Source organism: Falco cherrug, chromosome 11 (assembly GCF_023634085.1).
Source record: "Falco cherrug isolate bFalChe1 chromosome 11, bFalChe1.pri, whole genome shotgun sequence".
Lineage (NCBI taxonomy): Eukaryota > Metazoa > Chordata > Aves > Falconiformes > Falconidae > Falco > Falco cherrug.
In genome coordinates, this window is record NC_073707.1 from 13,882,567 (window position 1) to 13,897,155 (window position 14,589).

General features: G+C 42.7%; 1 protein-coding gene across 1 annotated transcript; it reads left to right on the top strand.

Moving 5' to 3' along the window:
- Window positions 1-12,423: 12,423 nt before the first annotated feature.
- Window positions 12,424-14,183, top strand: KCNE4 (potassium voltage-gated channel subfamily E regulatory subunit 4). The gene is made up of 2 exons (XM_005441648.3): window positions 12,424-12,638; window positions 13,059-14,183. The coding sequence occupies exon 2, from the start codon at window positions 13,085-13,087 to the stop codon at window positions 13,574-13,576; it is 492 nt and encodes a 163-aa protein (XP_005441705.1). The 5' UTR covers window positions 12,424-12,638; window positions 13,059-13,084; the 3' UTR covers window positions 13,577-14,183.
- The last annotated feature ends 406 nt before the right edge of the window (window positions 14,184-14,589 follow it).

Below are 14,589 nucleotides of genomic sequence, written 5' to 3' on the forward strand. Positions count from 1 at the left end.
AATTTAATTCAGCAGAAATGCTACTGAAGTTCTGCATTACCTATGTGCAAGTGGCTATATTATATTCCTTTACTAATTAAAATTATGACATCCAGAAATTGGAGTGTGTTATCTGCCCAGCCCCAGCGTAGCCTCCTGCTTGCCTTGGTGTCATGGCAATCTCATCTCCGTGGCAGCGTTGGTTTCTGAGCATCGCTTGTAGCCATGGCAACATAGGGTGACCAGGAACTCCGAGCTGGTCTGTGCTGGGGATGTGGCAGCTCACTCCTGCTATAGTTATTATTTTTAAGGGCGCTAGTGCAGTCTATAGCACTAGTTTAGCACATGGGTTTTTCCATGGTATAATGAACCTACTTGACTGAAACTTAACTGGCTCTGAAATGAAGGGTTGAGTAAGCTAAGAGAAATGAAATTGAAGTGCTAATAAATTACGGGGCAAAGCCTGGGCTCGCTTCGCTCGTAAGACTTCTAAAATCTTTAATTTAGCAAATTGACTGCTTTCCTGAGCTAAATTACAGAAAGGAGCTGGGCATTTTATTTGAAGTGTCTGAGTACTGGATACCTGAATCAATGCCTGTATCTATTTATTTTTTTTTCCTTTTTGAGATTCATCTGGCCCTGAAACCAGTCATGAGGGGGAAGAAAAAACCCAAAACCAAACAGCAAAAAACCTAAAAGAACAACGGGGTGTTTTGGCAGTGACCTAGGATTGCCCCCACTGAGCTTTCCAATGATGAGACAGGACCTTTTATAGCTTTCCTCTGTATGAAGTATTGAAGCTTGTTGTGGTCTGCTGGGTGCTGAGGAGAGGGTCTGGATGGGATGTGTTGGAGAGGATGGGGATGGCAGGGTTGTACCAAGAGACCAGCAAACATGAAACCCTGAGACCTGGAGGTGTTACAGCAACGTCTGCAAAGGGGACAGATTTGTGGTAACACAAATATGGTGTTTGGGGGCACTGTGAAGAGGTGACCAACCCTCCTTGCTGTTGACATCGATGGGATATGAGGTTATGAGGCTGGCAACATACAGAGCAGAGTTAGTGGGAATTATCTAGAAAAGGATTTCAGTATTAAGCCTAAAGAGCAGAATATGATTCATTGTAGAAAAGCAAACCGACCCAGTGACTTCAGTGGGAAATGACCCCTGTGAAGATTTGCTGTGTCTAATGAAATTGAGCAGTTCACGGGCTGAGCCTGGACCTGTTGATTGGCTGTAATACAACAGATGCTTTCTTGAAAAATCAGATGTAGTGGGTCCCTGTGAGAGCACTCCTGAGGCTGTGAGTGTCCTACCTGGTGCTTTCAGGATCCAGTAACGTCATGTAATACATGACATAATCCAGCCTGTCCCTGCCTCCAGAGGTTGCTGCAGGAGCCGGTGTGGGGTGCAGCAGAGGCAGGGCAGAGCCCTGTCAACACCAAAGGTGATTGGCCTCTGCATTGACCCTTAAATCTGCTGCTTCTCTGGTACTGAGCTCCCAATTTAATAGTGTGCTTTTCAAGCTCGACAGCAACAACAAAAGTCTGACCCCTAAGAATTTCTAGAAACTGTGGTTCAAAAATGGCATGGCATCCTCAAGGGTTTGCAATCTGTGTCCAGTTCTGAATGATTTTGCATCTCTCTTTATCCTTCTGGTAACTGGAAGATGTTATTTTTTTTTTTTATTTGCTCCCACATTACACAGGAGACTAGAGCAAAGCTCCTCTGCTCTCACTGCCTCAAAATCGCAGCCTGGCACAGCTTGTCACCCAGTTTCAGGATGCTTTTGTACTGCCTACTCTTTAGTTAACTCCTACCGTAGTCTTCACAAAGTCAGCTTGATGTTTAAAAAGAGACTTTATAATAGACCAAAACATGATGGGAATTGATGGAAATATTTTGGTTTATCTTGTTAGTTCTTGGGTTTAGGAAAAAATAATGATGAATTCAGATGTGTTGGTTGCTTCAGCAGCAAATCATAAAGCTTAATCGCCAAGACTCCTTAATCTCAGATAACTTTTTTGAGAGTTTTTGGATTTTTTGCTTATGCTGCTAGCTAATCCTAATGCTGAGATTATTACACTCACAGCAAACAAATCTACATCCTCTTTTTCATTTTAATCTGTTATTCACAAACAAATTAATCCAGAGGAACGTTTTCTAGGTCTGGGCTCTAATCCAAGTAAGCTATATCAGGTAATGATGACTTGGGCAGAGAACCTTCCAGAACAGATGCACCCATGTCTCATTGAGAATGAGCAACTATTTAAAAAAAAAAAAATAATAAAAAAAAAGTCTGACTAAGCCATGTCTGAATGTTTAGGGAAAGGAGGAGAGTTAGCAGCACAAGGGGCGCTGGCTGGAAGCATTTCTGGAATGCGCCTTGCACCAGCCCCAGCATCAGCACCGGGCAGAGGCAAGGGGCTGAGCCACACAGCCCCAGGGAGCTGCAGCAAAGAGAGGATATCTTCTGGGAGAAGGAAGGAACTGGTTCTGACAGCTCTTTCTTCAAGGGAGGTATTGGGAAAACACTTGGAGCTCTGCAGAGCTGTCCCAGCTGAGTGCACTTCACAAATGTATGGGGTGTGATTGCTATTTCAGGGCTCAGAAAAATGCGAGGTATCTTGCTACAGGCAGCGATGTGTTTTGATATGACATTGTTTGATATAAACATTATGTTTATAACCAGAAATGTCAGCGAAAAGCCATAGGTGACATGAACAAGTAATATGGATCTGTGGTGCTGAGTAACATGTGCACGTATTTTTTGTTGTCTTAGTGTTATTTAGACTCTTCTTAACATCTCTTTTCTTTCTCCCTTCCCTCTCTGTCCCTACAGGCAAGTAGGTGGATCTTGGAGGGTTTTGAAGGAGATGCTTGGCAACTTGGTTTGTGAAGGACATTGATGGTGAAAGCAAAATATCATGGGAGAAATCAAAGGAGAGGGACAAGAGTCACAGATGGAGAAGGTGGCGGGAGGTTTAACTCAGAAGGAGGTAAGCTCTGCAATGTGGGTAAGGACTACACGAGTTCCATTTCTGAAGCAGCGGCTTCCAGTTTGCATTTTCAGTTCACACGATTTGATAGATGAGAGTGGTCTGTGTCCACGTCCCTTTGCAATACATGGAGCATGAAGTGGAGCCTGTGGGGCAGAGGGAGCCAGCCAAATCATGTGGAGGTGGCTGGGGGTAGCAGACCTCCTCTGGGTTTTGGCTGACTTGGGCTGAATGGCTTGGCGGGGTGGAGGTCGAGACCATGCAGAGGAAGGGTCAGAGAGAGGGGGACGTGGATGGGTCATGTGGAAGAGACATAGTGTGGTAGGGAAAGGGAGCGACACTTGGAAAACACACTGATTAAATGGTTTGTGTGCATCCCCTGCCATGATGGGTGCAGACAGGGTGCCTTGGGGTTGAGTGAGCAAGTGACGGTTAAGAAAACCAACACAAAGTTTCCACACCCCATATTCTTTTGTAAATGGGTAGCAGCATGTTACGCAGTGTCGTTCTTCAGGATCCTTGCTGAAGAAAGCAGCAAACAGATTCCTTGCCTGCAGTGCAACAGCAAAGGGAACACAGACCCTGCTGTGTGTGCTGAGCCCTTTCATCTGCCGGAGCGCTATTTCTCTTCCCTAAGTGGATGATTTATGTGAGCAACCACTGCACACCATGAACTATATTTACAACTAGTACAGCAGTTATGTTGCTTTCAGGAATTCCTTTAACACTTTAGTTTAAGAATTGATTAGTACTCCATTGATGCTTGAACACTCAAATGCTTATGGGAGAGTTGGGAAATTCTGTGAATATGGCTACATCAAAATTCTGTAGTTACGTGACTCAGAGGAGTATTAATTCATTCTATGTGTCTAGGTGTATTTTTTTTGTATTTCCCATATTGAACAGCAGTAATTTTTTTCCCCCAAACACACTGCGCTTCCAGAGCTTGTTAGGAAAGTGCAGAATCCTGTATCTGTGCAGAACTCTGCATTTCCTGCTGCTTCCTACAGATGAGCAAAATACCAGCCTCATATGAGGAGCAAAAAGACCACACAAGACCACATGTTGTTTACTTTGAGCAGCCAAGAGAGGAGAGTGTTTTCCCCTGAGTTCTAAAAGCATAATTCCATCAAACCAATGGTTGCTTTTGCTTTAACAAAATGCATTCAAGAAGGGATGGTATCTCACCACAGAGGCATGAATGCCTGCACTCAAAAAAGTAAGCTTGCCCCTGATTAGAGTAGGAATTTACCTGTTACTAAGTTCCTTTTCTTGGTATTACCTTTTAAAAAATAATTTGGGAAGTTTATTTTGATTTTTTTGATGTTGATCAGTATTGCAGTGTTGTGTGCTCTCTCGCTCTTTCTGTTCAACACATGGCATGGGAACAATTTTCCACAGGGTGATGTGGCTGTGGACCTTATGGGGACACAGCAGTGGTTCCCAGAGGGCTGCACACCTTCTCTCTGTTCTGTTTGATGCCACATGCACCCATGGGGCACACCTAATCTGCAGATTGCAAACTCGCTGCGCTGGTGAGGAGAATGTCAGGAAAGCTTTTCCTTGGGCTTTTCCAGGTCTCTTGGAGCTCTTGTGAAACTTCTTTCATGTGGGAGGTTGTGGGGAGCTGTTACATCGATCAGGTTCCTAGTAATGGAAGATTACATCCTTTGATCTCCATCAGATGTCCACGCAAGGCTGGATTACCAGTGCTTATTTTAACTGGAAGAAATGAAGATTTTCTGTCAGTTGAAAAGGAAGAAATCCTGTTCTGTTAAAGCTGGCATGACCCTGTATTGCATGCAACCCATTCCATACATTATGCATTTAGGGACTCATCCTCTGCATACTCACAGCTGTGGCTCTGTGGACTAATACAGAAATATAGCAACGGATCTTAGCTCATTTTCAGGAATCGTTTTAACTTCTTGTATCCAGGCACTAAAAGGGTAAGCCAGACCTTACAGGATCCAAAGGGAAACTGCAGATGGGTTCCTCATTTGAGACTGGGAGTTCAGCCTTGGATTTCAGATTTCCCTCCTTTACCTTGCAGCATCCCTCCCTTTGGAGAGGGTGGATGTGCTGTTGCTTCTTCTTTTGTATGCTTTCTGTCCTCTTTGCTGAGCACCTGAGGTTCATCCCAATTGATGCTATTTACACCCCAGATCACTATTTTGTGTGTGTTGTGTTTTCCAAAGCAGACTTTTGGAGTAAGAATACAAATAGCTGTTCTGAATATTTTATGTTCTGAAAGTGAGTACAGTCAACAGATGCCAAATATATGTAATAAATCAAACTGAAGTGCTGTCTCAGTTGCTTCAGCTTGAAAGGGGACTGCTGTGGGAAAAGGCAGTGATGAAACCTAAACTGCTTTTGCAATCCCATGAAGATTCAGGTCAACAAGGTTGAGAGCAGAAATTAACGGAGTGTGATGTTTGCTGCAATAGCTACAGAAAATGTGGAGGTTTCACAACAAAAACTCAAAAGGAGCATTGCAAACGGACACGATACTAAGTGCCTGATGTAGTACAAAAGCCTGAGGGCCTTGAACATCGGAGGGAAAGAGGGCTTAGCATCTGGTATCCATGTGAAAGTGAAAAATCTTGTATGTGCTGAAGGTCACAGTGACCTGGGATGCTGTGCTGACATGGCTGTGAAACAGCACGGACTACTTTTTACTTTGCAAACAAATTTTCCAGGATTGGAAAAAAACAATAATGAAGAGAAATGTAGCTTCTCTTCTAAGACCTCGCAAGTGGTTTCACTTCAGCTGGGCTGGATGTGTGCCACTGAGAAAGCACTGTCTGTCCCTTTCATCTCTGCTCTACACCTGTTTCTGGGAGAGGAGAGTGAACTTACCTTTGCATGCGTTTTCCCTCCTTGGGAGGATGCAAAGATCACTGTGACACTTGTTGTATTCTTTGTTGTGTGCTGTCACAAGTTCCTAAAGGGATAGAATTGCTTTTGTGGTGAATGTCATAACGATCTCCCTTTTTTCAATCTCTTTTGAACAGTCTGTATTCAACCCTGTCCTCAAAAGCAGTGTTAAAGATTAATGTGAAATACCCCTTAGGTACTGGCAGGTACTTTAATCTCAAGGTAGAAAACTAGATGCAGCCCATGGAGGAAGCCAGGCTGGTACCTTATTAGAGGAGTATTCCTCACACTCAGCAAACCCTGCAGGATTCAGTGGGAGTTCTGGGCATGTGTCTGTGGCAGAACTTGCTTATCAAGATGTTGGGGTCTTTAACATTTCTTGATATACGAAAATTAAAACCGCAATGCTGTGGCTTAGTACGACTAAGCACCAACTGCCTCCTGGACTTCAGAGTCTGTTGTTTCCCCAGTAGTTAAATTTTTGTCTGGTTTTTTTTTTCCTTCTCAAATTCTTTGAAGTGTGGTGGACTTTGAGAGCTGTTACACCTCTGTGCCAGTGCAAGTGAAGTCACTGGGTGTGTGAGCCTTGCCCCGTTCATTTCATGAGAGAGCATCCTGCTCCCCTGTTCTTGGTTTCTTATGCTTCTCCTTTATTTCTTATGCTTCTCAACTGCTGGCATATGCTGAATTTTTCAGATAATGAAAAATCTCTAAATGAACAACAACAAAAAAAAAAAAAAAGAAAGAAAACTGAGGAGAGATCTTCATGCTGCATGCAGAGGAATGTTTCAAAACCCCCGTAAATATTCATTCATATCCCTTCACCTGAGATTTGTCAGAAGCCTTCTCTAATGCAAATCAAAATGCTAATTCTGAGCAGATTAGTCAGAAGCCCTTCAAAGAGGAGAGGATGAATGGTCCTACATAAGGCACCTTTCCATAGCTGGAGGAGTGTAAGTGCTGTCTCCTTGCTGAAGAAACAGAAATGTGTGTTTGGATTTGTCAGTGAATTTCTTCTAAATACTGCTAATCACATTTAGAGATTCTTGTTTTGTTGGTTTTTTTTTTAAAATTTAGTATGCTGCTGTTTTAAACTCCATGTAGAGTCAAATGTATTGAACACAGTTGATTGCATACAGTGCAACTGAATCTAGCATTTGAGAGCAAAGAAAGCTTTCAGTTTATTCTGTTTTTAAAGGTAGTGCATCCAACAGATAATTCTATTCGGGGTGGGGGGTGGGGGGTGGGGAAGGAATAAGAAAAGAAAAAGCATTTTCAGTTCAAGCATACCTATGTCCTTTGTGCCCCATGAAAGCCAAAAGGTAAGATAATATGAAGTATAAGTTTCACAGAATCACAAATAAAATAAAAATAAAATTTAATTTTATTGTACAGAAATGTATGTTGACAAAATAACTTTGTAACCTGTTTCAGCTACAGGAAAGAGAATTGAGAGTGTGAGGACATTGGACTCAGATTGTCATATCAGGCCACTGAAAGATTTTGATTTTTATATGTAATTTCTTATTATTGCTATCATGAGTTACCTGTTTCCACTCTGTTTATCTTCAGTCACTCAGAGCTTTCTGAAATTCGGTTTAGAGGTTGAAAAGAAATGCCCTATCCCAAAACACCAAGATTTGCACAATGGATGCCCTACAGTTAAATTCAGTATAAACAGTTATTACAGCTATCATTGAGGTTTTCTGTTGCTTGTCATCTCTCAGGATCAGAAACCAATTTGCGTTACAGATCTTTGTTGTGTGCTTGGAGTGCAATTGCAATACTCCAGATGTGACTTCTGGGAAATCTCTTGCCACTACTAGAGTTGAGAGCATTAGGGCAGATGGCCACCTTGGCTGTGAGGTGCTTCTGAACCCTGTATTTGCTACTATTGATGAAAATGGAAAGTTTTTGCTGCTCTGGGTGCAGGGAATGCCTGAGAAACTTGAAGTTTCATGATATGGGGAATTGCTATGAAGGTTAAATAAAATTTGAATTAAAGAAAGCTAAACCCTGAAGTTGGAGAGAAGGCTTATGTATGCATCGTCTGGAGTTATATTTGCATGTGAAAGACTGTAAGGTAGCAAGGCAGAACTGTAGCATTTTACTAAGCTTTTCACAGTTAATAACTGGGCAGAGCGTTACTTCCATGTTGTGGATGACACTGAGAAAACAGCCACCTTCCTCTGGAAGTTGCTTGTGTGAAGTATATAAAAAATCATCATCTATTTCTGCAGTATGAAAAATAAGGAGGAGTGATGGAAAATGACACTGAACCTAGAGCTGTGTGAGAATTGCTCAGCTGCCAGCCCAGCCGTGTGCTCCTGCTGTTGTGCTCACAAACGCGATGGTTATTTTACCTTTTCAGGTAGCAATCTGCAAGTGCGCTACCAGGCTGCACCCTCACAGCACATGCAATTTGGAGATATTCTTAATTTCACAAGTGGGTGAACTGAGGCATAGAAGTGTTGAAAGCATATAGTAAAGCTCATAAATTTCATACTGTAAGTAGGCTTTTTAGCAAGGAGACACATGACTTGTGTCAGGCTGCTACTCATTCCCTACTTTAGGAATGAGTGCATGACTTGCTGCTTTTGAGCGAACCCTTTTATTCCAACACACTCACAAGCTTCACTTGAAATTGACTCTGCGTTGTACAGAACTTGAAAGGAGCAGGGACCGTGCCTGATCTGACATTCACTTGAGGTGAGAGACTGCCATTAACTTTAGGAATCAGGTCCTCAGTGAGGCGTGTGTTTTACAACGGGACCAAAAGTCAGTATGTGCATCTCAGCATGGCAGGTCTTTAAACGCAAGACCAAATCAAGGGCACAAGCATCCCATTCATTGTGTCTTTCTTTATGGGGTCAAACCCAGCTCTTGACGCCTAATTTTACTCTAACTGAAATCTCATATGGGAGTGGAAAATATTTATCATCTTTGCTGTCCTTTCCCAGCTGCTGTGCCTGGAAAGTCTAAATTATAACTAAGTCAGTATTTGCATGGCAAAACTTTCCCTCCTTTTTCTCCCTAGTGGTAAATACCAAACCATTACTTCCATTAAAGGTCCATGTGCAGGGAGAAAAAACCCCAGCTCCTCTGTTCTTCCCATTTCTCTTTTCTTTCCTTTTTTTCAGATGATTACTCCAAAAATGCATATGCTTGGATACTCCTTAGAGTGAAACTGTTAGCATACTAGACAGGCTCAGCTTCTGGTAGGAGCTAGCCCTTTATCAGTTGTGTCTTGTATCTTTATTTTTATTAACCCCCTAACTGCAAAAAGAAAGATAAATGCAGCATCAGGCCATGGATTAGCCTGTAATGAAGGGTTAGGCATGTATTTTCCATGGCAGGGAATCTTCAGGGAGTCATCTGAGTGTCTAAGGATGTTTCATGTTGTCCTCATCACGGATTCTGTCCTTGTTCAGTTTTCTGACTATCTTCACATTTTGATTTGGAGAAAGGGCTCACATTATACTATCCCTTAGGCTGTGTTGTGAAGAATTCCTGCCCCATGGGATGCCTCAAGCTTCAACTTTTGCGTCCTTTGGTGACGAAGGTTGCTGCCACAAAAGGCTCTCTAGGAGACAAGGACATTGAGAAGAAAAACTGGCATCAGCAGCTACGTTGTGACCTTTTCATCATTGCAGTGCCTGGCTGTTGCTCTGCTTTACTAGTCTGAATATTTTCCAAAGGGGGAATCTGAAAGGTGGGAGCAACAGCATGAAGATTATTCTTAAATGTTATAGCCTAGGTTGGGATTCATTTAAAGAAGGTGAAGAGGAACATGTGAAAGGCAATTGCAGGAAGTGTAAGAGATCTGTAAGTGAAATTTCAGGGAAATTCTGTGAAGATTGGGGAAAAAAATTGATCTGAAAGGAAGAAAGAAACCTCAAAAAAGAAATAGCTAGTAACCTTAACTCTGGGGGGGGAGTGTGGGGGGTGTGTGTGTGTGGGGGGGTGGTGGTGCAGGCAAAGAAAGACTTCAAATTAAGCAAGTATTTTTGCCATGGTCAATGGTTTTACAATACAATTTGCAACAAAAGTAATTTTGAAACACAAACCTAATAGGCTCCAGTTTTCATTTTTTTAGGTCTTGTTTTTAGATGAAAGTATAGTTTCTACAGGGTACAGCTTGAGAAAGCAGACTTATGGCACCAGTAAGCAAGTGGCATATGTTTTTCAGGTGGTTAATCCCCAGTGTTTTCCTATCCCTCCTCTTCATGTCTATAGAAAGCTCAGGGATTCCTTCCAGGCCTTTTTAAAATTAAACTGTTTTTCAGAGTTATGGGCTAACAGATGGAAAAGAGTTGGTGTCATCAGCTAGCCAAGGTAAACAGAGTTTTCAGCAATAACTGCATAAATATGCAATTCAGTCATCTTTCAGTTGAACTTCAGGGGATTTCATAGATCTATGGATGTAACTGACCCATCTTCCTGTGCTCCTGTTGGGTGCTGCAGTTCATCGTGGTAACCTTGTACTGGGCTTCACCTACATGAAGAATATGAGGCTTTGGAATAAATAAGTGATTCTATTCACTCTGCTGGCTCACTGGTGGGAGCTGTGGAGTGTCAGCACCTCTGGGTGTCTGAAAGCACTTTTCATGTCAAGGGGAGTGATTACCTGTACATAACACTGACCGCAGGAGGCAGCAGGACAGTCTTTAGGTGGTCTCATTCCCAGGATCAAGCAGCTTCAGAGCTGGTTTCATAGGGTGTCATGAGCACAGAGAAGGGATTTCTCCTTGTACTGAGCCAATTTTCATTGACCCAACAATGCTGGGCATTTCCTCAACATTCTGTGAAAGTCCTGCATAAAAGGATGTTGATAAAACCTGACATATTGTCTTTAATTTTTCAGATTCCAAATTTCTGGAGCTGAATGGGGAGCAAATATCACATGGAACTGAGAAAGATGTGAAATAAAAATTCCCCAAAGTTAGCTAGTAAATCCAGAGACTTGCTCTGTGTTATGCTTTAGCCTACCAGTTACTGTGCTCTTGCTCCCTGCTCAGTAATTTGTCAGGAACAGGGAAGAAGAATCCAGACTTGGCAAGCTGGTGCTGCAGACAGATTTTGTCAGATGAAATCCCAGCAGACATTAGTCCAACATCAACAGCTCCTGAGCTATCACATGGGAATGCGCAAGGAGATAAAACCAACATCCTAAAGGGTGGATCCTCTATTTTAAGGGACAGAGAAGGGAATCTGGCTAATGTAACTTTTTTCCTTTCTTTGTGGAGTTGTTCGGAGAAAAGATGGAAAATGCTGGTTCTAAACACAGATACAATTCTGTCTTTCCTTGAATTCTTCATTTCATTTAAAGTTGCTGAACTCCTCCCTCTTGCTTTTTCCTACATGTGAAGAGTGGTTAATCCTATCTCTGCCTTTACCCTCAGAGGGATTGTGAGGGCAGAGCTTGGAAAAGAATTTGCTGTCTATGCAAAGAATCCACAAGTGGCTGCGGGGGCAAAAAACCCCAGACCTACCGTTGGGAAACTCTAGCACCAGTCAACTACTTTCTGGAAGTGGAGTGTTCCGTTACATAAACATCCTTGGGACTTTGCAAAAGGGGTGACATTCACATGTGGGGCCTGACTAATTGGGCTTTGTGTGTGAAGAACGGGGATGGAGAGGCTAAGGAAGTGAAATCCCCAAGGTGCAAGCTGGGCCTCCTTCTTCCCATGGCCTGTGCTGTTGCTTACGTGTTGAAAAGGGGTCTCAGAGCCTCCTGTACTACTGAGCTGATGACTGGGAACTTTGCGGGCCCCACAACCCAGCCTGCGTCCTAACTCTGCCCTGCCCAGCGGTCTAGGAGGCATCCTGCTCAGCCCAGAAACCAGCTGCTATAGCCTCCAGCAGGCACTTAGAGCGTCCCTCTGCCCAGAAGCTGTGAAACTCCTCTCATACTAAAATCTGCATTAACTCAGTGGTCGTGGTCTGTTTAGGCATAAACAGCATGCAGACCGCGTAGCTCTTGGCTGCTTCTACAAACAGTGGGAGAAAGGAGCTGCTAACTTCAGGAGCTCCGAGTTGCTCCCCGGAGCAGTCTGCACCCTTCCAGTCATGTGGGGAACCAAAATGCCATAGTTGCTGCTTCGATGGCTGAAGTTATGTGGCACCAGCATATCCATCCAAAACTCACCTGAGACCCAGGGTGCAGTCCTCCCAGCCCCATACCTTGTGGCAAAGGAGCTGCAACATGAATGGAAAGTCACCACTTTGTTTTGTATGCGCTTTGAAAGGCTTTGTCACTAGTCCCAGGCAAAGAAAATAACCTGTTTCGGCCCCTATCTCTTCAGGAAAACTATGTATAGCAGGCATGTAAATAACTTGATAGTGTCTATTACAAAATTCAGATGTATATTTTTCCATATTTTATGACAAACAGAGAATAATCGTGTGCAGGTTTTCCATTTTGCATAGCAGTTCTCAGGGTAACAGGTCAGATTTAGCAATTAGAATGGCAGTGAGAGGAATAGATTCCCAAGCTGAAAGAGCCAGTGCTGAACTGGTTAGGAAAGAGTAAAATCTGAATTCCCAACTCTTTTTCTTTTCACAGCTGTTAAGAGTTCAGTGGGTTGAACTGCAATCCTTCAAGTTCGTCTGTTGACTCCAACACAAAACTATTATAAACTGTGCCTCTAAAACACGTGATGAAACATTTCTTGAGAGCTATTTATTCCAACTGCAGCAGAGGAAAGTTTTCAGAACACCCGGCATTTGGTAGAGGAAAGGTCTCTTGAGCTTTGCAAAAGGAGGAATTATTTGCATACCGAAGTAAGTTGCTTTTTGATATTTTTTTTCCTGCAGCACTGAATAAAATAATACTTCTAACTTCCCCCTCCCCATGGAAGCATGGTCAAGTAGCACAAAACTATATTTAAGTGCCTAGTGGAGTATTTCTGTATGGTTTTCTTTCTTTAATCGTGTGGATTCAGGGCTTTATATTTCAGCATAGAACTCAACATGATTTAATATTATGCATTTTCTTTCCTTTAATACTGTCTGTATCTGATTAACAGTTCATTCACTTTAATGTTAACGCAGAGGTATGATAGACTGCAAGCTTCAATCAGGTGTCTGTTTTGCAAGCTTGCAAGCTATGAGTAGCAAGGAATCGTTTGGGGGTATCTTTTTTAAGATGTTTCTTTTTTATCTTTGAAGTTTGATCTTACATATACCCACGTTCTCCTCCAGGCTTTAGCTGTGGTAAAACACTTTCCATGCTGAAGATGGACCATGCAAACATAACCCAAGCCATGCTTGATGCTGAATCCCGCAACACAGAGAAGAGCAACAGCAACGAGTATTTTTACATTTTGATCGTCATGTCTTTCTATGGGATCTTCCTGATAGGAATAATGCTTGGCTACATGAAATCCAAAAGAAAAGAGAAGAAGTCCAATTTGCTTCTGCTTTACAAAGATGAGGAGAGAGAATGGGGGGAAGCTGTGAAGCCTCTACCAACCATATCGGGGCTGAAATCTGTTCAGATCCCCATGATGCTGAACATGCTGCAGGAGAGCATGGTGCCGTCCCTGTCCTGCGCCATCTGCTCAATGGAAGGCAGCAGTGTGAGCTCTGAATCCTCCTCCCCAGACGTGCATTTCACCATCCAGGAGGAAGTGCCGGATGCTGAACTGGGGGAAGTGTCAGAAATGCTCCTCAATGAGAGCAGCGAGGGATCTGTGGAAAACATCCACAAGAACTCCTAGCACTTGCAGGGCTCCCTTGATCAGCTGCCAAAGTGTGAGTGGAGCTCCCACTAAGAACTTGTGGTTCTACTTTCCTGCTCTCCAATGAACTCTGAACAGGTATCCGTGCCCCCGGGCCCGAGGTGTTCCTGAGATTGGCAGGACAAGGAAGCAGTGGTATCCAACTCCAAAGTGTAACTTGCACATAACTGGGATGCTTCATTTTAATTTTTCCATTATTATTTCTTACCATAAGAGCTAAGAACAACGAGAATATATATATATTTATATTTATATTTATATATATATATATATATTCTCTAATGGGGTAACTATTACTGGCCTGTCTCCGCATATTTCAGAATTCTGCAAATATCTGGGAAATGGTTAGGGAACCTAATGCAAGTGCCTGGCTGTTAAAGACAATGGGTAATGCTCATTCACAGAAAACTGTGATAGACTAGAAGTACTTTTACTGTGTTTTCTTTATAACAAACAACAGCCAACACCCGATTTGCTCAATGAGGCCATAAAACCTGAAAAATTGTTGATGCTGCAGTTGAAGGGAGATTGCAGCATGGTTGTAGACTAACTTCAGGCACAGAAAGAATGAAAGAAAAAAAATAAAGGTACCAAATTTCTAGGAGGTATGTAGAGCCCAGTTTCAGATCCATGCCACTATATCTATCTTTGCTTAAGTTGTACCTGTACTGACTGGGTCGGGTTCACCAACTTCTGCTGCAATCCAGTCTTTAAACTAGCCAGTTGCTAGTAGGAAAAGTGGTTTTATTATTTGCTTTTGTATTTTTATTATATATATGTACATTTGATCACTAAAGGCAAAGATCTGTAAGTTACAGGAGACATTAAAAGATCTTTGTTACAAGGTGTAAGATGTAGAAAGGCTTGAACAAATGCTGCTCTGTTACTCCCCCTTGAAAAATAGGTGGAATTCAGAATAGAATTTAACCTAGCAAGGGTGGAATCCTGGCCCCACCGAAGTCATCAGCAGAGTCCTCCTGACGTCAGGGGAC